The sequence below is a fragment of the Papaver somniferum genome, unplaced genomic scaffold (assembly GCF_003573695.1).
Source record: "Papaver somniferum cultivar HN1 unplaced genomic scaffold, ASM357369v1 unplaced-scaffold_81, whole genome shotgun sequence".
In the NCBI taxonomy this organism is placed as follows: Eukaryota; Viridiplantae; Streptophyta; class Magnoliopsida; order Ranunculales; family Papaveraceae; genus Papaver; species Papaver somniferum.
In genome coordinates, this window is record NW_020651082.1 from 2,946,923 (window position 1) to 2,973,136 (window position 26,214).

The window sequence follows — 26,214 nt, forward strand, 5'->3', positions numbered from 1 at the left end:
GAAACTTGACTAGCTTGTTCTTTGGTTGGTTGGGATAGAAGGTGGAGGTTACATTAAGAAAGACAACCATCGAATTTAACTGGGTGCATCAAAAAGGGCTACCTCTTGCAAAGTGTCATGTAATTTTTTTGTTTCTTTTTGTTATGTATCAAAAGAGCTACCATATGTAAAAATCAATTTCAAATTCCAAAAAAAAAAAAAAAAAAAAAAATCAGAAAAATACCAAAAAATTAAGTATTTATCAATTCCATTCTCCCAAAAATAAAAGAGAGTAGTCAATGTAAATAAGAGTCATGTAGAGAGTCATTTTGTTGTTTCATTGTAATAAGCAAGGAAGGGTGTATGCCATTGATGTACAACGCGAGTAATTGTGAAACACCTCCTACTCATTCACAATTCTCGTAAAGTCCGGACAGCTAGCTAGATTTCGACCTTGGTTCTTAGCCTGAGAAACTATCTCTTGGTGATTAGTAGTCATAACATCCGATCTTTCTTTACACATGTGTAGATACACTTTACACTCTTATCACATGTCTTTATTTGTTATCAGTGCTAGGATTGTGCCTTGATAGCTAGATTGACATCTCCATTTTGCTGTGAGCTTAACTGACTTGCACATGTCACATTTGATGGAATCTGAGCTTATATTTTGACCTAGAACTTTGTAGGTACGTTCTAAGCAAACCTTCACGAGACTTCAACTCGTCCACTAGGGACACTTAGTGGTTTAAAAGGCTTAGTGCATACGCTAAATGCATTCGAGAGACCAGCGACAGTGGTATAGGTAGGATTTCCTTAGTTTTGTTTTACTTGAGGACAAGTAAAATTCAGGTTTGGGGGTATTTGATGAGTGCCAAATAATGTATATATTTATCCCTTTTTGTTGGCATTTAACTCATCTTTTGTGCAGTAATTCTACATTATATCCCATATTCTGTATTTTCATTGTTTTCAAGAATAAATATTTTTCTTACTTAATTTTGCATTTTTAGGTAATAAATAAAGTTTGGATGAATAGCAGAGCGGAAAAGAGCAGAAAAGTAGTGAAAAGCCGGGAGGAATTACACAAGGAAGCCGCGAAGAATGTTGTGCACAAGACCAAAAGGCTAGAAGTGGGCTTGAAGAAGAAGAATTGTCCTTAAAGAAGATATGGGCTTGGCATACTCAAGGCCCAAAACCCTTACTCAAACACATTTCCACTATCCAAGCCCGTCTCGGATTTCAGCCGTCAGATCGAAGCAGTTCAGCATCCTACGGTCGCTCCATCATCGCACATCAAACTCCGAAGCCCCCGCTTTACATCGCAACGCCCATCTCCATCTTGGGTCGTCCGTTTTGCTACATCCCTTCATCCGACGGTCGCTCCACGCTTACCTCCGTATCGCCGTTGGATCCACCTACCATCTTCACATCCGACGGATCTCCTCGCTGCGCATCAACTTCAGATGATTCCGCTCAACACCTTAGCCATCAAACCCATCGACCCAAAACAAACACTCACCTTCTTCTTCCCCAAAACTCACTTCCCCCAAATTTCTCCTCTTCCCCCGACCATGGCAGACACTGCCATGTCTGCTCCGCCGTCTCCATCTCCACCACGACCACAAGGACACCACCACCATCACCTACCTCTTCCCTAGTCGTGTCTGTCTTGTTCTTAGCATTAATTTTTGATGCTACCAAGAAGACAAACATAGCTAGGGTTTCACAGTGGAGAGAAGAAGGAAATTGGAGCAGCGTTCGAGTAGAGGATTAGCAGAGGAGGAGAAGTACAAGCATGGGTCGAGTCTATTTGCATCAGAGGGTGAGTTAATTTTATTATTTCTCGAAACCCTAATCCTGCTGATTTGGGGATTTTCCAATTAGGGTTTGTAGAAATCTATGGTTTTGTAAAAACTATAAATTGATGTTATGGGTGTTGTAGAAATCATCTCTGGGCTAGCCAGTGAACAATATTTGCATTCAATTTTCATTTTCCAAATTCCATTTTTAGCTACAGTTGATTGTGTGTAACCTGTGTGCATGTTGTATCTTAATTTAGCTTGTTTGATGAATGCTGTTGTTATACTCATGTCTAGCATGAGCTAATTCACTGCAACTAAGGCTCTGATGAAGCCTAGTGCACTGTTAGATGATGCATTGTTAGGATAGTTTTCTTGATGCCTGTTTTGCTTGAGCAATGGGAAGTAATCAGTGCTCTGGCATGCCTGTGATTGATTGTGCTGTCAAAAGACAGTCAATGCTAGGGGCGTATCAGTGAGCAAGCTGATTTTCCTCCCATTCTAGATGTATGCATAGGATTTTCAACTCAACCTAGATTGCATTGCTTGATTAGGGCACAAGGTGGATTCAATTGCCTTAGTAACTTCACACAGTTCTGCATCTTTTTCCTTTTCTGTCACTGTTGCTCAATACCTTTGCCTTAGGCTGCTGCCTTTGTTTCACTACCACTGTTACCTTGCCTTGCTCACTGCCATAGTGCTTTGCACCCATTGCTAGCTTAGGAAAACTTCTTGTATGCTCCCACTCCCTGTGGACTAACCCCTACTCATCCCTATACTATAAAGCTTGGCCTTGTATACTTGCAAGTTTTGTGTGCAACCCCATAATCACACCAGTGACCCCCTGTCACCCTATCTTTTTCTGATGACCATGGAGGTATTTACAAGGGCAAAGGCTGATGTAGAAGAGAATAACAAAATCCAAGGTGTGAAGATTTCCAGAAATGCTCCTCAAGTGACACATTTTCTCTTTGCAGATGACTGTCTCTTATTCACCAAAGAAAATATTCACAACATAAACAATCTCTTGGATGTGATTCAGGAGTTCAGTGAAAGCTCAGGTCAGCAGATAAATTTTCAAAAATCTGTTGTTCATTACTCCAAAAATCTTCACCCAAGACACTGTAGGATGCTGTCAAGAAGATTAAAAGTCCAATGCATGAGTATGGAATAGGTTTATCTTGGTATTCCTTTATTATTAAATAGAAGAAGTCAAATTCCTTTTCTAGAATTGTTGGCACTATGAAGACAAGGTTATCTAGAAGGAAAGGGAAGCTGGTCAATCACTCAGGAAGAACTACTTTAGTAAAACATGTTCTTACTACAATGCCACTTCATCAGATGAGTACTTTTCAGTTTCCAGATAGTACAATTGAAGAACTTGAGAGAGTGCAAAGACTCTTTTGGTGGAATAAGGAAAAAAAGAAAGGATATAACCATCATTGCTTGAAGGAAATTATACAAAGATAAAGAAAATGAAGGATTGATACGCAGAGTGTTTCAATCAAGCTCTATTGGCAAGGTATGCTTGGAGGCTGTGTAATTACTATCATCAACAATGGGCTAAGGCTTTTAAGGCTAAGTACTTCCATCACTCCTCTCTTTTACATGCTCCTGAAAAGAAGAATTCCACTTGGGAATGGAAAAGTATGTACAAATATGAAGACTTTATCAAAAAGTATAGCTTTTGGCAGGTTGGTAATGGGAAAATTATCATGATATGGAGAGACATATGGGTACTAGGAATTGAAGATACTCTGGTTCCAGCAGCAGACACTACCTTAAACATAAATGATTACAATTTTGTGTCTGACTTAATTGACACAGAGACAAAGACCTGGAAAGCTGATATCATCCTAAATCTCTTTCATGTGGAGGATGCTTCTAGAATCTTATGTATAAGAATACCTCAGAGTGCATATGACAAACTGATTTGGACTCTCACCAACAATAGGCAATTCTATGTAAAATCATCTTACAGAAAATTGAGAGACATCAAATACATCACACAAAAACCATCTGCAATTGCTACTACAATTTGGAAAAAGTTATGGAAGCTGAAGACTGCAGCAAAAGTAAATTTGTTCTTGTGGAAATGCCTCTCTGACGCAGTTCCTACAAGTGAAAGACTTATGAGAAATACAGGTGAAGAAATCTCAGTTTGTCAGTTCTGTAAGCAGAATCTAGAAACCTCTGATCATCTGTTAATGTACTGCTCCTTTACCACAGCAGTTTTAACATCTGTACCAGGTGGTTTAAGTTCTATGGCAAACTCAGATAACCTGCAATCTTGGGTCTCAAGTTGGTTTTATAGCAGCAATCAAGTAGAGGAAGTTTGGATCATTCAGATATCCTGCGCTATCTGGGAAATTTTGAAGGAAAGATGCAATGTTGTTTTTGATAATTGCAAGCCTAACCCTCTTTCTTGTATTAGAAGATATCAAAACCTTATTCACCTTGTCACTCAGGATAACTCTATAGTTACCACACTAAGAATCACTGAACCTATGCCTAGGAATAGTACTTGGTTACCACCAGCTGCACCTTTCCTAACCGTTAATTTTGATGCCTCTTTCAAGTTATTACATAATGAATGTGGCATTGGACTAAGAATCAGGGATTTTGCAGGGACTCATCGATGGTCGAAATGTATCTACAGAGATGGATATCTAAGCGCGGAGGAAGGAGAGTGTATGGCAGCATTAGAAGCAGTATGTTGGGCAATGAGTTTGCAGTTGGAGTGTGTCATTCTGGAGACAGATTCATCCAATGTAGATGCTGCAATTAATGGTGCTGACACGAGTATCAGTTGGGAGCATCTACCTATTATTAAAGATATTAAATTCTATCTTAATAGTTTTAGAGTTTGGAAAGTGAGGTATGTAATAAGAGAGTGCAACAATGTAGCTGACTTGTTAGCAAAACACTCTAGGAAGTATAAGGTGACTGAATTATGGCAAAATACAGCACCTTCATTTATATATAATCAACTTGAAGAGGATTTGAGGGGTATTATTTGATATTAGGTTTTATTTGATATTATTTGATATTAGGTAGTATATAATCAACTTAAATCCTACTTAATAATCAATAAAATCTCACTTTTGAATCAAAATATATATATATATATATATAAAGTTAATGTTAAAATAGGTTTTATTTGATATTAGGAAAAGATATGTCGTCAGTTGACAGCATTGTAATCTGTCAATAACCTAATTATGGTATACAAGATATGTAAAATCTTATGTAATTAAAATCCTGTAAAACTCTATATAATGAATCCACCATATCCCGTGTGGAACATTTCACCAAATCTTCTAGTTGTCTCCGTAACCAACACCAAAGCAGCTGCCATCTTTGTTAACGAAAAATTTGGTTGCGAAGAAAGATTTTGAATGTAAATCTAATACTCCCTCCCTCCCCTTTATAAAGGCGGAGAAACAAGTACCAATATATAGGCAGAAAATCAATTCCAATGTAGTTTTTTCCTTATACACCCTTATTAAATATTATGGGTATCAACAAATCAAGTTAATGGTTAACGATGATTCCCAAAAATAATTACTACTTGCAACACGTTCCAATGTGGTTTAACAATATATACTCATGTATATTCGTTGATTAATGAGACATAAATTAGGAAAATCACTAATTAGGATATCATTAATAAGAGTAAATCTGGTAAGATTAAGTTATTTATGAAAACAGAAAAACCTTCATATTCTACGAGAATTGTACTTTTCCGCCTTTATAAAAGGGACGGAGAGAAAATATTTAGTTATAGCTGACTATATGCACCGTGGTATTTATTAATATTCTGAACGATACAAATATGGCTCCCTGCATGTAGGCAAGAGTAAAACCACTTGGAATATGCCAAAATCTCAAAGGGAAGTGCCAGACTTACGGAGCATGTCTCCGGCAAAGTGTCCCGAAAGAAAAATGAACGGACGATCACGATTAGTAGTGGGCAGCTGTGGCTCCCACCTATATTAGTCGCCGGATAAAATTCAAAAAATATACCCGGTCAACATATCATTTCCGAATTTCCAAAGCCTGACACTCGGTTTACAATTGCAATGACCGCTGCTGTTCACAGGGCCACAAACGGGGCAAAATAAAGTAAACCACTGTCGATTACAGACAGACCAAAAAGTAAAATTTTGAAAAAGCAACATCCTTACCGCTGTGCTCTGCCGCACCACCACCGGATAACGCCAAAATTTTGTAATCCGACGGAGGTTGCTTAACGTGAGGGTAAAACGAACATAAATACTGGGGAAAACACGACGATGATCGAAAATTATAATCAAAACTGAATTTTCCCGTTCGAATCCAGAGCATTACAAAACTTACAACTACTTTGAATTTACTTGAATTTATTTTATTTTTTAATTTTTTATTTTTTTATGTCTTACTACTGACCTTTGAAGATGAAGATTAGGCTCGAGTATATGTTTATAATCATCTAGAATTGAAGATCACTGGTTACTGTTTAGTTTTAGGGTTAATGTTCTATATGCGTGACGTGGTTTGGAGTGTGTCTAACACTTTCTCCAAAAAAAAATCAAAACATTCGGCCCTGTCAAACATCTCGGTCCTGTATTAAAGATACCGGCCCTGTTAATGTCCAGGGTCACTGCAATTCACTCACATACTTGAGTTTTGTGTCTCCCATAAAAAAAGGCATAAAGGGTATGTCAGTTATGATTGATTACCGTCGGATTTTAGTTCAACAACACTTTAATGAATCTGCATGAAGGTTGCTCTTAGAGCGGCCAAGGGACTTGCTCCTTCATTGCAGATTGAATGCTAAAATGTGATTTTTCTTTCTACTACGAATATTGATGAGATGAACACCACATTTTTTTTCTATCTTAAAAACGCAAAAGTATCTCAAAAGCCTCGCTTTACAAATTTGAAAGACGTTGATCAATGACTAGGTATATATTTTAAATACATCGGCATTTTCCGGGCCGTTACGGCACAGGTCATACCAAGACAAAAAAGAAAATGAACATAATTGGGGATCGCCTTTACTCCATCATACAAATCCAGTTGTTGACTTGCGTTTTCCAAGTCCCGTATCTTTGTTTTCCTTGAGTGGTATCCGGCTTTCAACAGTAAAAGCAGACTCTGATAAATAACTTGCAACCTAAAATTCTTTGCAGTAAAACCCTCTGACATGCTAGAGCCATCCATAATTTGGGATATAATGCCTTCAGCATGCACTGGGTCCGGCATCTATGCCTGTAATTTGCTTATGTTACTTGAACACCGCGAATTGGTTAATCAAGACACTGATCTTTTCACAAGATTTATTCCTGATGCATCCCCACCAATTTCCTCGAAAACTACCAGCAAATTCTGAGTTGGTCTCAACCAAGACCGCGGCACATGATACCTGAAGTGACCAATACGCCATTTCATCAGCTTAGTCATTGCAGGTTTAGAAAGTTTAGGCACAGGTTAAGAGTCACATACCACCGTTGAGTTGGTTTTCCGCAACCAACTTGACATTTTGGGACACGGTATGGTCCTGCATAACTACATCGCCTGCAGTCTCCGCTTGACAAAGTTGTCCAATATCTGCCAATGCTTTGCCCGTTGATCCAAATTTGACCCTTTCCCATACTCCACATATCTAAAGCCAGTGGATCATTTCCTCGCGGCGCATTAAAGTATGACTGCAATTCTCAAGAAAAGACTACTTCAATACCCAAGCCAGTCTGGAAATACTAGTTCAGATTCATGTTCTCTTTGTGAATTTACCTTGTACCATGTTAGTGGCTGTTGTCTACGTGCAACTAGCGAGTTTTGTGCCCACCCCATCGATGAAATTCCAGCTACTCCCATGATGTTCATTGATTCTCCTTTCAGGCCAACCTGTGGGAATGAGCAACTGTGAAAGCTGGAAAAGTGAAGAACTAAACTGCTGCAGAACTGGTGTGCTTTGGCTGAAAACAAGAAATTTCACTGACCTGGTAAGACCATTTTTGCCTGCTCAAGTCCCTTGTCCCCCTATCAACACCATGGAGCAAAACCGGACCAAGGATCCCAGTGTTCCAATTCTCATAGTGGGTCCCCACATTCTTCAGCCACAACAAATGGAAATTATAGTCTTAAATCAGAATAATTGCTGGCAATTTGTTATATGCATACATGGCTTACAAACGCAATTGAAGTGTAACTAACCGGCAATCCAACAGCTACGCTGAGCAGTGCGATTCTATTTATTCCAGAATGAAGATTGACAGCTTTATAAAATGTGAACTGCTTATTCTCTCTTGTCCCGTAGGCGGATCCTATTGTAATGACAATTGATAAGTCAGTTTCACGTAGTCAGATTTACCATATGAGATAAGCTAAAGCATGTACCGTACCTGAGAACCTTCCGTTGATGAAGACATGCAGGGCATGGCCTTTGGATTGTACGGAAAGAGTAGGCCACGCACCTCCATGCAAGGATGGTTCAGATGGGCTGAGTACAGCACTGGTGACACCACAAAATGGGATAACATTTTAAAGATGAAAAATCACAAGAACTTCAAACTCGGACATAAAGTTTCTACTAAACTACAATGGCAAACCCTCGGAGACACAACCAAAATATATACGCGATTGATGCATTGGTCTCACCTAGTCGTGTACCACAGATAATCGCTGGTATCCCTTGTAACATTTATTTGATCCATTAGACCAAAAGCTGTCGTCCTCTTATTTTCATTTAGCGAAGAGATATCTTCATCGTATGTTTCCCAGGAGAGCAGTTGAGCGTCACTATGCAACATTTGCGTGCGGGATGTTTGGACTCTAACCTGTCATGATGGCAGCAAAATATATCAACCGAAATTTAAAATATAACTTCAGACATAGAGAAATTAATCCAATTTGGATAATAATATTTATTACTGACTGTTGCTGTGTTGAATGCAACAGTCTTGCAACCAGGAAGAATGCTGATGGACCAAGGTGGAAGGTTGTAATGCATTTTGTTAAATATAACCCTTGCAGCAGACTTTGAATTGTAATTTGAGAGAAAAGCGGCACAACCATGGTGCTTGGAAGAGAAGACATGAGCCTGGAGAAATGTAGATACTATCGAGTTAGCATCTTTCAAATATCTAAGAGACAGAAATGACAATTTAGAATTTACCTGTTGGTAGTTCCCTAATGATGTAATGACTGGGTCAGTGGAAACTATTGCTCGCTCAGATAGCTTGATGGCCATATGGAGCTCCTTCAAATGTCCATATTTAGGTTGCCTGATCAAACCTGCAATGTTGCCATAGCAGTTAATTACAAGGAAAGCTAAATTAACAACTTGTCTATTTTAGCACTTGATTTAAGGCTAGTCACCGTATTCGTCAAGGGGAGCATCATAATCATAACTAGTGGTGACAAAAGGGCCTCCAGCAGTTCGTCCAAAGTTGGTTCCTCCATGATACTGTTTCAAGAAAGAAGTGAGGTAAATAAAACTACTAAAATCCTTTTGGACAAATTAGGAAGGAGATAATCATTCAAGAAAAGACCAACCATGTAATAATTAACAAAGGATCCTCCCTTCTGTATGAATCGCGCAACTGAAAATGCTAGATCTTGGACTGGACGCTGGTGAATTGCGCCACCAAATTCCGTGAACCTTTTCATTATGATCCAAAAGATGGTCAGTAATATTTTTCCAGAAGGTTGCAGCTTATAAGTTTGAATCCAAGGCCAAAAAACCTTACCAGCCGCTCCAAGCTTCAGTCCACATTTTGGGTTTGTTGGGTCTGTTTGGAGTGAAAGCATCACAATAAAATCCATTGCATGCGTTTATCTGCCAAGCAAATTGGACTAAGAATATATTTCATAGTTTCCCACTTTGTAGGAACTCAACAAGACTAACAGAAGAAAAAAAAAAAAAAAAAAACTAGTATTTCTTTTGATCTGTCAGGAATAGCGTATCAGCGAAACAAAAGAAAGAAAGGACTACACCCCATTCAAGAACTCCTGAACAAATGGTGGTAATGTAAGTAAGCAAATGTATTATGTTGCTTACCACGGAATCTGGAGCATCGTCTTCCTTGCACATCACCCATGGCACCCCTGTGCGCATTCCGACTGCCATATTCGCAGCCCAATTCATGTATGCGTGACCTGCAGCTCCAAATGCATGACTGAATGGCCCATACTCATTCTCAATCTGTACCAATAAAATACTCCGTCAACTCAAACATCTTAATTTAGCATTGTTTCAGCTAAAGATGCACATACATTACATATTTACTGGCACCACTTTATAAATTCTAATACTTTTGAATCAGCAATGGAAACGTAATAGCCCGTGAAGACCGTAAATGATACCTGAGAGAGAATAATGGGGCCACCCTGAGACTGGAACAACCTTTCGTTCTTCATCATCTGTACTATCTTCTGAGTGAATCCTTGCATTGCTTTCTACAAAAATAAGAAGAAGAAATGTTTCAAAATGACCAGGAACAAACTATTTTTTTCTTAACAAAAAAATCTAATTCATAACCACCTTGAAGGGCTCATTATTTGTTCTAAAGCTGATCCCTGGAACATACTTTAACCAAACAGGAAGCCCCCTGTATAGAAAACCAAGAAGAAAGGAATCCATCAAAAACCAATTACATTAAAACAAATATCTAAACATCAAAAAAAAAATGAAGGAAATTTACCCAAAATTCCACTCTGCACAAACGTAAGGACCAATTCTAAGATGCACATAAAGTCCTGCATTTTGAATTGTTTTTATGAACCTAACCAAATCATACCTTCCCTCAAAGTAATACTGCAAAAAAAAAAAACCACAAATACATCAATCAATTGTAAACCGAAGGAACCCATTAATCCTAAAATGAATGAACTTTAGTACATTGCCGGGAGAAGGTTCATGACCATTCCAGAAAACATATGTCTGGATAACATCTAATCCGCCATCTTTTGCTTTTTGTAAAAGATCTCCCCACATCTACAGACCAAAACCATTTTCACACAATCAAAATTCAACATTCATAAAAATGGAAAAGAAAAAAAAAAAGAGAGAGTAATGGTACTTCAGGTGTGCTTCTAGGATAATGTATGGAACCAGAGATTAGAAGCCTTTTCTTCCCATTGATGATGATAGATTTCCTATCATATGTTACACTACATTGAATCAACTGTACACTGAATATCCACACTAGGAAGAATAACTTCCAACCAGAAACTGAGTTGGTTTCCATTTCCCCTCTGTGTGTGTGAGAGAGCAATGAATTTGAAATTGTGTACTCTGGAAAGGAAAGAAAACAAGAAACAAAAAGCTTCTTCTTATCACCACTTTGTATTTTTCTATGCCATTGATATAAAAACAGAAAAAGCTTGAGAACAGCTTTCAATTTTGAGGGAGTATTATATTGCACAACCAAACAAACTGTCAAAAAGAGGACGACATACGGATACGCTATCACTTACATTAATAACTGTGCAACTTTAATAAGATATGAATATTTTTTGAATTTGAAAATTAGCAGTAAAATCAGATTCAGAAGAGGAAGAAAATGGAATTTCGTCAGTGAAAATAATATTAATTGAAGTGTGCGAAAATGAAAAGGGAACCAAGGGGGTGTTTTTGTTTTTGAATATGATTTGATTCTAAGAGTACGTACGTATAATGGCAATCAGGTACCCTGAACTTATATGCAGCTCAGACGCTAATATCATGCGCGAAATCCCCTGCGTACGCACTGGAACAGGAATAGTTGGCCCCTGTGCAGCCATCTGAGACTCGTCGCAACCCCTTGCCTCTTTAGTGCCTTTACATTCTTTAAGGGGTAATTTTGGGCAGACATATCTTATTATCCATATCGGAAGAAGATCAAAAATCAGATATCAGACCCATACTTACACTTATCCGAGACATTATTGTTTTGATTTGTTTTTGTTTTTATAATGTTTGTTTGTGGATATTATTTTTGAATGTTTTGTATTATTACTATTTTGTTTTTAAAACCTTGTGGGTATTTTGAGAAATTACTATTTGTACAAAGGCATGAAATCGTGGGGGGGAGTTTAGTGCAGTGAAGTGAAGCGACCCACATTCTCGTGAGTAGTAGGAGGGTCATGTACTCTGGTCCCTTGCCTTAAGATTTACTTTATGATGGGACATGTGGCTAGTTTTATCATTCATGGACCCTTTTATCGTATCTTGCCGGTACTCTACAGTGTCCTCACAAATGATATTTAAATTGCAGTAGCCTCGTTGTCATGGACCATCATATCATTCATTTCTTGCCGTTAAATTTTTCTAACCTTAAATGATGAGTTTATATCTTTTCAAGAAAAGCTTCACAGCCGTGTACAACTAGGAGGTGGGAAGTTTTTAGGATAGGCATAGGTCAGTCCTGCCTCCTGGCAGCGTAGATGCCGAGCCTACTTCATCCTGAGCAAACCCGGTCTCCTTTCCATGGTAAAGTTAGTAGTAATTACACGAGATTTTCAATATTTGAGTGGAGACTCGAATTGCTGACCTCCTACTTGAGAATCAAATTCCTGGCCAACTAGATTAACTCCAGATGGTTGATCATCCCTTATTACTCCAATTATTCAGAACATTCAAATCAAAATGGTGATTACGTGACTCCATGTTACAGGACAAAAATTGTAAGACGAGTGTGAGGCTTTAGGTGGAGACCGGAGAAACTAGCCGAGGACTAAGCAGGAAAAAAAACGTCATCCATTCTTGATCTCGTCTGTTTGCTTCCTCAAATGCCTTGCATCTAATGAATATGTATACTTACTAAGACCTAACAAAAAATGATGAAAATAGAAAAATGAAACAACCACTGCTTTTAGGAGCTTTCATTGAGAACCCTTGCAATGAAAAAAAAGAAACTCTTGTTTTATGTACGCATGCAAAGCCGAATCTTCCTTGTTCGAGTAAACATTTTGGGATGAAGGATCTTTTTTGTTACTGGAACACTCTTTATCTTGTTCTTTTATTAGCAATGTTCGAGCACTTGTTAATTGCAGTAGTGCATTTTATTTTATTTTGATACAAGAAGATAATTTAATTATAGAGAAAGGATGGTTATAGTTGGTTTATCCACAAGGATTATATCTTCAATATCACGAGGAACCACCTCATCATACTCAAAAACTGACATAGTAGTTCTGGCTTTTTTTGTCAGAAAATCTGCTACACCATTTTTAAATCTCATAATAAAACTAAAAGACCAGCCATCATGACTTTCCAAAATAAATTTTATGTCGAGAATGAGTCCATAGTTCCTCCAATGAACATAAGAAGTTTGTTCATCGATGGATTTAACTAAAGCCTCGTTATCAGAGTCAAACACTATTGAAGCTAATCCTTTACTCACAGCCCAGCACACCGCATCATTCATCGCCAAGGCATTTTAGTTGTTCCACTTCATAGTTTTCAATCAACCCTTCATCAAAGTTTTTTCCTTTTACTCCTTTGCAATCACCTGCAAAACCTATCATAATTAGACCAATGCCACCCTTAAGAGTTTCCTTGACAAAAGAGGCATCTATGTTGATCTTGTAGGAATCTCTGATTGGGGGAATCCAAGATGGTACCTACAAAACAGAGGGGCTAGAAGAAATATTACCATTATTAAGGAAACCTATTATAGGGGCACCAAGAAAAGAGTTTTGAGGGCTCCTAAGGATTTAAATATCCTACAATGAAGATGAGAGCACCTAATTCATAATAAAAATACTAAAATACCCTTGCTCTATTAAATATTGAAACCTAAAACTAATTTGTTTTCATTTCTCTCCTTTTAACTCTTCCATTTTCTTCTTCCCCATCACCTCCATCGTCTATTTCTTCCTATGCCAACTTATCAAATTGTCAATATTATCTTGATTTAGGAAACTAACATCTCTAAAATATTTAGCCTCCATGATTTGAACCCACAACTCATCTCTATCGGTACTGAGCTTCCAAGACCAGCTTACAAATAAGAGCTTGGTTAAACAATTCTAGATTTCTAAAGCCAATGCCACATAAATCCTTAGATTTGTGCAGATTAAACCAAGCAATGAACTTAATACCCTTATTTGCCCTATGATCCCACCAGAAATTCATTTGAAGTGAATCTAATTTCTTTATGATAGTAGATGGGATTCTAAAACACCCTCATTTGATAAGTTGGCAGAGAGTTAAGGACAGATTTAGTCATAGTGGACCTACCATCATGGTTTAAAGAAACACTTGTACAAATTTTAAGTCTAACTTCAAAGGATTGGGCAATTGGATCAAAGGACTTCACTTTAGAGCAACCAAGTAAAAGATGAGCTCCTAAATATTTTTCAGTCGTTAACAATAGTCATATCAAGAGCTGTAGCTAGATCAACACAATCTTCGGGACTAAGGTTACCACTAATATGCAAACAATATTTATTAAAACTTAACAGTTGACCAGAATACTTACCAGAATTATGCAAAATATCCAAAAAAACTATCAATATGATTCCTACTAGCATCACCAAAAATGAGAATATCATTTGCAAAAAGTAAATGGGTTATAGGAGGAGCTCTCCTAGAAACTTTCACACCTCTAATGACACCATTTCTCTCAGCATACATAAAACTTCTAGATAAAAATTCCATGGCAATGATGAAAACATAAGGAGACAAAGGGTATCCTTGTCTTAAACCTCTAGAAAGATTAAATTGTTCACATGGGGAGCCATTGAGAAGAACACTAATACTAGTGGTGGACATACACTGGAAAATCAGTTTGCAAAAAGTTTTACTAAAACCAAATTTTTCAAGGACTTTAATAAGAAAGTCCCATTCAAGCCTGTCAAATGCCTTTGACAGATCAAGTTTTAAAGCCATAGTACCAGAAATTCCTTTTTTACGTTTCATGGTATGAATCATTTCATGAGCAATAATAATATTATCATGAATAGCCCTGCCTGAAACAAAAGCAGCTTGATAAGGAGAAATAAGTTTCTTCAACAGAGGCCTAATCCTATTAGCTAGAATCTTAGACACAAATTTGTAAGAAACATTACAGAGACCTATTGGTCTAAAATCATATGGAAATTTAGGATCCTTGGTCTTAGGAATGAGAGAAATGTAAGTTTTGTTCAAGCTTTTAGGCATAAAACCACATTCAAAGAATTTTTTAACCACATCAATGACATCTCTACCTACCAGATCCCATTGGGTTTGATAAAATCCAGCTTGAAACCCATCAGAACCTGGAGAGCTATAAGAAGGCATACTCTTCACAACATTTTTCAATTTCATCATCAGTAGGCATTGCAATCAAAAACTCATTATCTACATCAGCAAGAATAACATGAATAATATCAAATGCATCATCAGGTAAACATGGATTAGAGGTAGTACTAACATCTTTAAAATGTACAGTGCGAATATTACTAATGTCAGACCTGTCACTATGCCAAGTACCAGCAGAATCACAAATATAATTAATGTTATTGGTATGCAGCCTTTTATTCACAAGAGAGTGAAAATATCTAGTGTTGTTATCCAAATCAGAAATATTCGTATCCCTAGATTTTAATTTATAAAATTCAGTTTGTATACTATAACAATTTTCCAAGTCTTTAGTAAGAGCTTTTACTCTACTAATTTGTTCACTAGAACTAGAATCACTTTGAGCATTTTCTAACTGAATCTGAATATTTTTGATGTTCTGATGGATATCACCAAACTCCATCTTGTTCCATTGAGATAAGGTTATCCTGGAACTTTGTTGTTTAAGCTTAAGTTTAAATGCAAGTCTACCATGCATATACAAGTTCCAGGCAGAATCCATAATAGCTCTAAAAGAGTCATGGTTAATCCAAGTACTGAAGAACTTGAAAGGTTTCCAAAGATTTCTAGAAATAGGATCCGTAATCAAGAGAACAGGACAATGATCAGACCCAATAAAATTCAAGTGTAAAAGCTTAGCTTGAGAAAAATTTATAAACCAGTCATTATTACCTGAGCCAAATCAATCCTAACTCTCTCACTTCCTGTGCCAAAACTATTAGTCCAAGTATATAGTCTTTTCTTTCAAAGCCAATATCCTTAATACCTGAATCCCTAATTTTATTATGAACCCAAGAATCAGTGCTATTATCATTTCTATCTAAATGAAAATTTAGATCACCTATGACTAACCAAGGCTGAAAAACCTCTTTATAAGATCATGCATAAAATTCCATTGCTTTTTCTTTGGGTCAGTATAGGTTGAACCATACATAAAAGATATCAAGACTTCAGGCTTACTAGGGTCTAGTCTAAAAACATCATCAATGATGCTATCAGCAGCCGAAACAATGTCACAATTAATTCCATCGTTCCACATTAAGATAAGGCCACCACCGTAGCGTACCCTATCAATATAATCATAATTATGATAATGTAAAGATTGGGCAATAGAGATCATCCTATTTATATCAATTTTAGTTTCACAAAGAAAAATAAAATCAGGGTTTTGAGATTTTGCAAAATTTTGCATTTGCCGTTTTGTAAACTTATTAGCAATTCCTTGGACATTCCAAGAAAAAATTTTCATTTTTGCAATATTAGAATATAATTGAAAAGGCCGATTAAATAAATGACTATATTAAATAAGTGGGTTTGAAATCAAAAGCTTAAGGGGATTACCACCTGATCTGCAAAAAAACAAATAGAGGTTAATCTCATCTAGGAACCCTCAAGATTTTGTTACCTCTATTTCTGCTTGTACGTCTTGTTTGTTCGTACAACAGAAGCACTTTAAGTTGAATCACAAAAAACATGCACTAGAACCTCTTGGATAGAAGAATCACGATGAAAGAAAAGGGAGATTAGGAAGGGAGATACTTGAAATAATGCAATCTAAGGATGGTAGTGCATTTTATATACTTCCATCTTGTAATCTAATGAATTTATCCTTGGAGCTTCATCCGAGAATAATAAAACCATGAAGAAGCTGGTGACGGTAGATACGAGAAACTTCAATGGTTCTCGACACACAGAAAGAGTGCCACCGTATAAACCAGAAGACAATACGCCACAGGTCAAATTCCAAATTCAAAAACCAATCAAAATTTATACTTAAGATACTAATAACAGTGTATCTAGATACACCGGGTATTCTTCACCGAGAAATATACCGATAGAGAGTAAGTCCCTGAGACCCACCAGAAGAAAAACAAGGAGATGGGGTCTTGATAATAGTAGGACCCTCATCAGTTGTTTCACCGGATGTGATTCACGGGATTTCAATCCCAGTGAATCTATACTTGTTGTACTAATAATCGCTTCAAAGTACAATTATGTACGTCCCCAAAACAAAAACTTCCGTTTCCTCTCTACCGAATAACTCATAATCACTTCAAAGGACAGTATACCCTAGTTTCAAGGGTACTATATATATTTTAACAAGTCTTTTTATTTTCCGTACCATGAATCCAGGAGCAAGATGCTTCTCTACTTGCTTACGCCCATCCCCATGAGAAGCTGATCAGTTAAAAGGACCCAACTTATTTTAGTTGTAGTTTTGCTTTATTTTAGAATCCTATTATTATCGGGGCTCGGAAAGTCTTTGTTTTTGACCATTTTGGGACTTAAATGTTTTGGGAGGTAAAAAATGGTTAGGGGACTCAAGATATATCAAAAATCAAAAACATCCTTACCTAAATTTTACTATTCATTAAAAAAAATAAAAATCCTAAATCTATAATCTTCTTCTCCTGCTCCTCTCATTTACAAATCATGATGATCATTATTTCATCGTAATGAAGATAATTAAAAAACAAACTAAATCTAATATTTTCTCCCCATCCTTCTCTTCTCATTAATAAATTGTGATAAAAGATGATTATCATAGTTACATCACGATGAGAGCGATGATCATAAAGAAAACCCAAAATTATTATCGTAAATTCATAGATATAAAGATGGTGATCATCATAAAAAGAACAAACTAAGAAAACCCACAATTTATTTTTGCTTTTAAATGGTTAAAAAATATAATTCCCTGAATTTCGGGTAAAAAAAAAAATTCTGAAGGTGTTTTCGGCTGGGAATCTAAGAACTCCCAGCCGAAAGTACATTTTACGGCTTGATTATCCAAATCGAAATTAGTTTTCTGATTTTTTTGGGTTTCCAGAATCAATTACGGCTGGGAAAACCCAGCCGTAACTGGTTCTAAAAACAAAAAAATCATAAAAATAATTTCGGTTAGGAATTCTTTATTTCCCCGCCGTAAATAAAGAATACGGCTTGGAACACCATCATTTCTCAACCGTTTTTCGTTTCTACGGTTGGGTCGACAAATTATCCTAGCCGTAACCGCACTTTCGGCTAGGTTATGAAAACGAAAAGAAAATCGAAAAATCTTTCGGTTGGGATATTCTGTTGGGTCGACAAACTATCCCAACCGTAATCTTGATTCATGGTTGGGAATCTAAGAACTCCCAGCCGTAAACATCTTCATAAACTATTTTCTTTTTACCCAAAATTCATGGAATTGAATTTTTTTAGCCATTTAAAACAAAAATAAATGGTGGGTTTTCTTAGTTTTTTCTTTCTATCATGATCATAATTTTGATCATGATATTTGAATGAGAAAGAGTAGGAGAAGAAAATAGTTTTGGGTTTTCTTTATGATCATCATCCTCATCATGATGAAATTATGCTCATCATCTTCATCAAAAGTCTTGCTTAAATCACTCATTTCCAAAAAAAAATCCCCAATTTTTTTTTTCCTCTTCTTCTCTCCCCTCTGATTTTTATTTGTTTTGATTTCATCTAACTTAAAGAGATGAATTAGTCTTAATTAATTTAATAATCATGATTAATAATGTTAATCAAGTTTATTATCTAAAATCATATGGGGTCATATTAGTCTTTATATAAATATATGATGAGGGGTGTCCCAATTGGTATGTGGTGACCTTACAAAGCCCTCAAAAAAGCTTGACTTTCTAAGCCCCAACAATATAGTTCGTTATCTTCTAATTGTATCGTCGGGTTAAATCCCCACGGGTCCTATTTTACTTGACAGTTTGGAGGTGTTTACACATATATCAAGATATGGAGAGTGTTGGAAAACTGACAGTAAAACAGGGTGAAGAAAAGAATGTTGTAATAGGGTTCAAGACTCTAATGAAAGATTTTTTTCGACAATTATTCGACTCTTTCCCAATTGAATTGGCGAGTACAAACAGGTCAATGAATATCGCCATCAGGATACTTAAAGCCCCACAACAGTGTTAGATTCAAAGCTTGTACGACCTTGATCCAACCAAGAACACATTGGTTTTGTTTCTGATGATGCTTGTAAGAAAGAAAACAGAGAGAGTTGAGATGTGTTTTTGAATGAAAACAAGTCTCATATTTAAAGAGGAAATCACACCCTTTGGAGATGACTCTTCATCTCTACAGGCATCTTTTCAAAGTGAACAGGCGCGTCTCTTCCTTCCATGCGTCCACCGGTGAAACGAGATTTTCTGTTCAGTTTTCTAACTGATAATAGAAACCCTAAAACAGAAATTATCTACAATTCAAGGGTTTGTTGAAAATATCCAACATAGAAGTAATACGTTCTCCTTTTAAAAAGCTTCGGTAAGATTGATTATAAATAAAAACGGAGACCAGAGCGATGGACAGTACTGCATAACTGAAGAAGCAAGATTCCATATGCTATGTTACTGTAGATCGTAGAGTGTAAAACGAACGCACTGTCTTTTCTCTTTATCATGAAATGAAAAGGTATAACGAAGAATCAATAATACTAACAAACACAAACAAAGAAGAGCAGTGTAATAATTAAAGCTCAGTCCCAAAAGCTGATTAGGCACCTACCAAATAATCAAGCGTTTCTTGGGTCACCCATCGGGTTTTGCAAATTTTGTCAAAGTGAATTTGGCCACTAAGCTCTAAAGAACATGGGGGAACATGAGTTTTAGTAATGGATTATTTTTGGAAAGAACAAAAGGTACATGATTTATAAAGGCTGATACCAGTATTATCGATCCAACAGTCAGGATCGTTTAAGATCTTGAGATGATATCAGCCCTTAATAATTTGGTATCAGCCTTTATAACTTCCTAAAAAGAGTAAAAGAAGTACGTTGTTGTGATATTTTGGGACCCAGCCCGGACAATCCACAGGAAGCGTCGGTGGAGTAAGATTTGAATAAGAAGTGTCAACAACGGACACCCTTTTATCCATGATTGAAAAGACAAATGTGCCCATGCTATAAATCTAACTCAACAATGTCATGGGTTTAGGAGTGGAAAGACTAAGATACCAACAAATTTATTTGGTTTCGCGTGATCTCCGTTCCGTTTACGTCGGCAGTGCTCTTTACATTTAATCGAGGACAATATAACTCCACCAGTTTCGAGATGTCTCACTTTCAATGTTTTCTACTGTTTTCGAACGAAGATCGTAGGTGTTAGATTTGGGGAAATTATTGTTTAGTCGTTTTTAGAGTGGTCACCGAAAAGGGGAATTTAGTTTGGTAGAAAATACAGATTGGTCCTACAAATAATATATTAGAAAAAGTCTAGTCCAATTGCAACTGTCTGTTTGATCCTATTTAGTAATATAAATTATAGTTTGGTCCTAAAAATTATAGTTTGGTTTTAGGACGATGTCATGGATGATGTAATTGTCATCTTGTAGTGGCAGAAATACCCTTTTAGATTATGACCATATATGTAGTCAAAAAGTAAGAGAGAAGAAATCATTCTCGGATTTACTTTATCTCTCCTATATTTTTAGATCTAGAATTTCTCTCTCTTTTTTTATTTTTTTTTTCTTCCTGCTAGTGATGAAGAAGATGAAGATGGTGATGAACGATTTTCTCTTATCTCTATTTTTTTCTCTGCTAGTGATGAAGAAGATGAACGATGATGATGATGATGATGATGAATACGATGAAATTTTGCCTCTTTTTTTTATGTTTGCTTCTGTTTTGATGATGAAGAGGGTGAGGTTGAAGATTTTGCTGCTATTTATGATGAGATGAACCTTTATCATCTTCACATGCTTGGGTAAGTTTCGGATCTACAAAAGAAGATGAAGATGACGGAGTTCATTTCTGGAATGAACTCTGGTTTGTGATGAAGATTTTGATGTTTTTTCGTCTGTTGTTGCTGTTGATGATGGAGAGGATGAAGATGATGAAGATGCTGCTGATGAAGAAGATGAAGATGACAGAGTTCATTTCAGGAATGAACTCTGGTTTGTGATGAAGATTTTGATGTTTTTTCTTGATGGAACAAACTCATCTTCTACTACTGTTGTTGTTGTCAAAGATAGATCTGCTGCTGTTGAAGATTTAATTAGGTTTTTGTTTTTCTTGATGTTTGCTGCGATTGGTAATGATAATGAAGATGAAGACGAACTCAAGATAGATCTGTTGTTGTTGAAGATTTAATTAGGTTTTTTGGGTTTCTTGATGTTGCTACGATTGGAGATGATGATGAAGATGAACTCGTCAAACCCTAGAAATCTGCTGCTGCTGTTAAAGATGAAGATTTATGCGTTTTGTTGTTGCTGCTTCTTAAGATGAACTTCATTCCTGGAATGAACTTCATTACTGATATGAACTTCATTTTTGGAATGAACTCTGGTTTATATAGGTTTATGTAGGTTTTTGTTGATGAACATAATCGTTTATATAGGTTTTTATCAGGAGTTCATTCCAGAAATGAACTCTGGTTTATATAGGTTTTTATCATGAGTTCATTCCAGAAATGAACTCTGGTTTATATAGGTTTTATGAGGAGTTCATTCCAGAAATGAACTCTGGTTTATATAGGTTTATGTAGGTTTTTTTTCTTAATAATGAATTTTTTGTAGAATTTTAATGAAATAATGAAGTTCGTTCATATGTGATTTAATTTGGTTTTTATTAGGTTTTTATTTGTAAGAATGAACTTTGATGGTTCATCACACAGAATGAACTGCTACAACAAAATAAGTAAAAATTAACACGGAAGGGTATTTTTGTCTGTTTTATATATTCAAATAATTATGGACCAAACAGTAAAGACGTTTTCCAAAAGAACCAAACACACATGGGCCCACCTAAAAAAGGACCAAACGATATTTTTCCCTTTGGTTTGATCTTTATTTATTCAAAAATATTTAAAAATCCAAAACGTATCATTTCTTTTTTACTCCCTCCGTCCTCAATATATAGGCGGAGAAGTGAGTTTCTCTTAGAATAAGAAATTTTATTGATTTCCTACATTTCCATCCTCTTTCCTGTTTCGGTCTTTGTACAATTTCCAACATTAGAGACATTAACTTAATTATAATGATAACTACCTATAATAAATAAGGATAATATGTGGAAAAACCCATCTTGGAATTGAAAGTCCGCCTATCTAATGGGACTACAAATTTTTACAACTCCGCCCATATATTGGGGACGGAGGGAGTATTTTTTTTCTTCCTCACACGTGAGATACTCCCTCCGTATCATATATATAGGCGGAGGGACCCATTCTCTTAGATTAAGAAACCTTTTTGAATTTATAAATTTCTATGTTTTTTCCTGTTTTATCTTTAATTATATTCCCAATGTTAGAGATATATACTCAATTATGATGATTCTCAAGCAAATAAATAGGGATAACATAAGTAAAAAATGATTTTGAAATTTGGGCTCCACGTATATAGTGGCACAAGGAAAAATAAAAATTCTGCCTATATAGATACAGAGGGAGTATAATGATAGTTTTTTTTCGCTTCTCTATTTTCTCTCTACTAATTTGTAGTCCAAATTTTTGCAACCCTCGTAACCAGGGGTACGTTCCGGTCAAAATTATTCGTCCAAATCTCCCCATTTGATTTTCGGTTTTACTTTTACTTTTTATTTCTTATTTCAAATTTTCATTTAAAATTGGAAAAGAACAAATTGAGCTACACGCTCCTCCATTTAAAATTGGACAATTTTTTTTTTTAAAATTGCAGTTTTGAGTATAAAGTCGTTGTATAAGAGCTTCTCCAATGGTGAATGTGAATATTCCATATGTGGCATCACTTCTAAGATATTTTTTGAGTATAAAATCCTAAATATTAGGAAAAATCAAGTTTTATCTCTGATGTGATTTCAAAGTTGTTGTAGTAGTAGAGTTAAAAAGATTCGTTTCGGACTTGTGAAGGAAATGGAATTTTTAGATTTAAAAAAAAATATATATATACAAAAAATATTAACAATGGGCGAGAGGTACTGGGACTAAGGATTTGGCTGAATTCACTACACAGGGTTCATTCATATATTCTTTGACAATTTAAAACTCAATAAAATTAACATGGACTCTGATTTTGCCAAGATAGATTCTCAAAACATCGATTGTAAGTCCTAAGCATGATGTATCAAAACACCTAAGCTAAGCATACATCATCAAATTAAATAACAACCAATTAATTCAAATCATATTTCAATTTTAAATTAATGCAAAAGTCATAAAAAAGAATAAAATAAATTTACCCGTGTATGAAATTCACCCTCCTCCGTCGTCCCAGTGTTGGGTTTAGCTCATCATGATAAAAACACGCTCAAAATATTTATTTATTGCTCAAATGGTGTTTACAATGAAGAGAAGAAGAGAAAATGGTGTAAACAACTAATGTGCGACCCACAGGAAGCGTCACAAAAGAACGATAAAAGAGAAGTGCTATTGTCGCTGTGGTTCTAAGACCCACACCTACGACCCACGCCTGTGAGTCTGTTTCACTGTTGATAAACGACTGTCCCTGCGAGTCTGTTCTTCGTGTTCTTCATCATCAACAGGAGCAGAAACAGTGTTTCATCAACTCTTGATTTCTCTCTCCTGAGCTCTCCTATCGACCCCAAACTCTCGACCCCCTTTCTACTCAACCCCAACAACCTATTTATAGCCAACAGACCCATCGAATCTCGCTCATTCACTCCATATAATTCTCTTTAACTCGGCAGTAAAGAAAATATTTCTGGGAATATTTTCTTTCATGTTTCATCTTCTCACGCGTTTTCAAGCCTCCAAATTACCATATTTAACTCCTTCACGCTCCAACAGGCTGTGAGGGTCTTCCATGCACGCACAAAACACGTTGAATCTTCTCCAAATCACGTGAAACCCGTGATATACACTAACTGCCCTGTTTTCAACCCATGAATTGTTTAGCTGATTCTAGCCAATTCTGGTCGAACCAAACGCCCACAGTGTGTTTAATAGGCCATATCACAACTATCTACCAAAAATCAGCCATTGAATCTCCCTAGAACACGTTCAACAATTCGATCAAAAATCTGCAGAAGTGTTCTCCATTTTCCCGCCAAAAACAAAATTCAAATGGAGAAGATGACCTCCCCCTAATCCTGTACTGGGATGCGAATACCAGATGCCTTTTGGGGTGACCTGGGGTTATCCGGGAGGCAAAAGTCTAGGGCCGGTTGGTAAAAGCAAGGAGATTTTAACAAAAAAGTAAGAAACTTCACTCGTCTACTTTGATTACAAGAAATAGAAATATAATTGTTAGATTAAAGAATGAAAACGAGAATCCCACTACTGCTAGTTTTGGGAGTGATTTAGAGTTTGTTTCCTGCTATTGTTAGCGATGACGGCAATGCTAGACCCGTGACATGTTAAGAATATAAGTTTTGTTGTTAAACAACTTGGTTCCCTTAAAGCCCTTGGTATAGATTGGGTACGAGGGGGTTTTCTTCACTTAATATTTGGAGCAGTTTGTTCAAGCCTTATTGAGATCATTGATATGTTTTTTCTGCAAATTATTTAGACTCTAGGATCAATAGAACTTTCATTGCTTTTATTCCAAAGGAAAGTTGTCCTATTTCCATTAGAGTATATATGCCAACTTGTATTTATAACTTTACAATGGAAGTTATTACCAAATCATAGCCAAAAATTACACCTATTTTTGATAAAATTATTTATCCAAACCAACATGCTTTTGTAGCTGGTAGGTCTATCATTAATTGATTCGGTCGTGACTTACAGTGATAATCCATTCCTTCAAGCATAATAAGAGACTAAAGGGTGGATGGATCTAAAATTATACTTTGATAAATCCCATGATAGAGTCAGTTGGGCAATTAGTCTTATAAAAGAAATTTAATGGATCCTCTGTATCTTATCTGTCCATCCGAGCATCCATTTGGATAATTGGATGCATATGTCAAACTTGAACTCCATTATATATTGGATTGTATGCGGATGATGCTAACCATGCTCACCCCTAGTTATAAGGGGGGAAAGTCCAAGGAAAAATTGACTGGACCCATAATGGGCTCTGTTAGATCGATATTGGCTCCGTGTTAGACCATCCATAGATCCTAGGGGTGAGCAACATATGGGTATTTGGTATCACCCGCATCCAATCAGTCTAAATTGTGGATTTGAGATTTTCACCTACGTCTAAACCATTACCCGTCGTATTTGACACCTGCGGGTAAGCGGATGAGCGGATTGTATGCAGATGAACGGATTGTATGCGGATGAATTTGCGGATTCATAAAAAATATAAACGAAAACATATAACTTTCGAAGATGAGTAATATAACTCAATTTTAAAACTTTAGATTACTAAAATATTAGTAATTAACATAAAACATGAGTAACATAATGCCTTTCCAACAACCAAAATTATAATTTTTATTGACATGAGGGCCCCGATCAATCCAAAATTGATACTTTTTTAATATCTTTGAGGAACTTCAATGCATCTCCATAGGAAACTACATGTATTATCTACCCTACATATATTATCTACTAATTTTGTATAATACCTTCATATTCGTATAATACTACATTATCCTTAGGGTCGGGTGTCCAACGGATGGGTGATGTTCCACCCACGTCCAATCCGTGAAAATGATCGGTTTCGAAAATTCACCAACGTCCAATCCGCTAAGAAGTACATCGTGTATCCACCCGCAAAAATACGAATCGAATTGGATAAAATCCACGCATCTGGATGTTTTTGCTCACCCCTGATAGATCCTCCAAAAATAAATTGGATAACTTGAAGCAGAAATTGATCTGGGCCCAGAATGGGCTCTGTTACACCCTCGTTGATCTTTAAACTTTTGGGTTGGAGGAAGAAAACTCAAAAGAGAAAATTTGTGTAACCTCCCTTAAATTACTTGTCGTTTTATCGTCATCGTGCGAATAATTTGTTTTTTAAATTAATATCATCGTCTTTCTTCATGTTTGTAGCATAATTGTTTACTTTTCAACATACAACTCTGTGATGCAAAGATTACTGTTGATTTAGATATTCAAAAGCAGAGCAGGGCCTGAGGGTGTGCAGGAGGTGCGGGTGCACATGGCCTATCTCAAGACAAGGCCTTTTGTCAAGCGCACAAATTAAGCCCAGTTATCTCACTCATGTAAATTAGGCCACGTCTTCTTTTTATTCCTATTCTTCCTCTATTCAGTC

The 26,214-nt window shown here is 36.3% G+C and overlaps 1 protein-coding gene across 1 annotated transcript; it reads right to left on the bottom strand.

Moving 5' to 3' along the window:
- Positions 1–6,628: 6,628 nt before the first annotated feature.
- Positions 6,629–11,299, bottom strand: LOC113345348 (beta-galactosidase 3-like). The gene is made up of 18 exons (XM_026589130.1): positions 10,847–11,299; positions 10,666–10,761; positions 10,469–10,581; positions 10,309–10,375; positions 10,131–10,223; positions 9,826–9,969; positions 9,515–9,603; positions 9,321–9,426; positions 9,144–9,231; positions 8,941–9,059; positions 8,701–8,865; positions 8,424–8,602; positions 8,168–8,277; positions 7,980–8,089; positions 7,766–7,876; positions 7,557–7,670; positions 7,269–7,471; positions 6,629–7,188 (listed from the first exon to the last, which is right to left on the bottom strand). Exons 1-18 carry the CDS (start codon positions 11,012–11,014, stop codon positions 7,077–7,079), a joined length of 2,187 nt encoding a protein of 728 aa, XP_026444915.1. The 5' UTR covers positions 11,015–11,299; the 3' UTR covers positions 6,629–7,076.
- Positions 11,300–26,214: the final 14,915 nt, after the last annotated feature.

Coding starts and splice junctions, on each gene's coding strand:
- LOC113345348 (XM_026589130.1), bottom strand. CDS start 11,014: ATGGAAACCAACTCAGTTTCTGGTTGGAAGTTATTCTTCCTAGTGTGG. Junction 9,970..10,130: donor GCCCCATTATTCTCTCTCAG/GTATCATTTACG, acceptor TTATTGGTACAG/ATTGAGAATGAGTATGGGCC. Junction 7,671..7,765: donor GGCAAAAATGGTCTTACCAG/GTCAGTGAAATT, acceptor TCATTCCCACAG/GTTGGCCTGAAAGGAGAATC.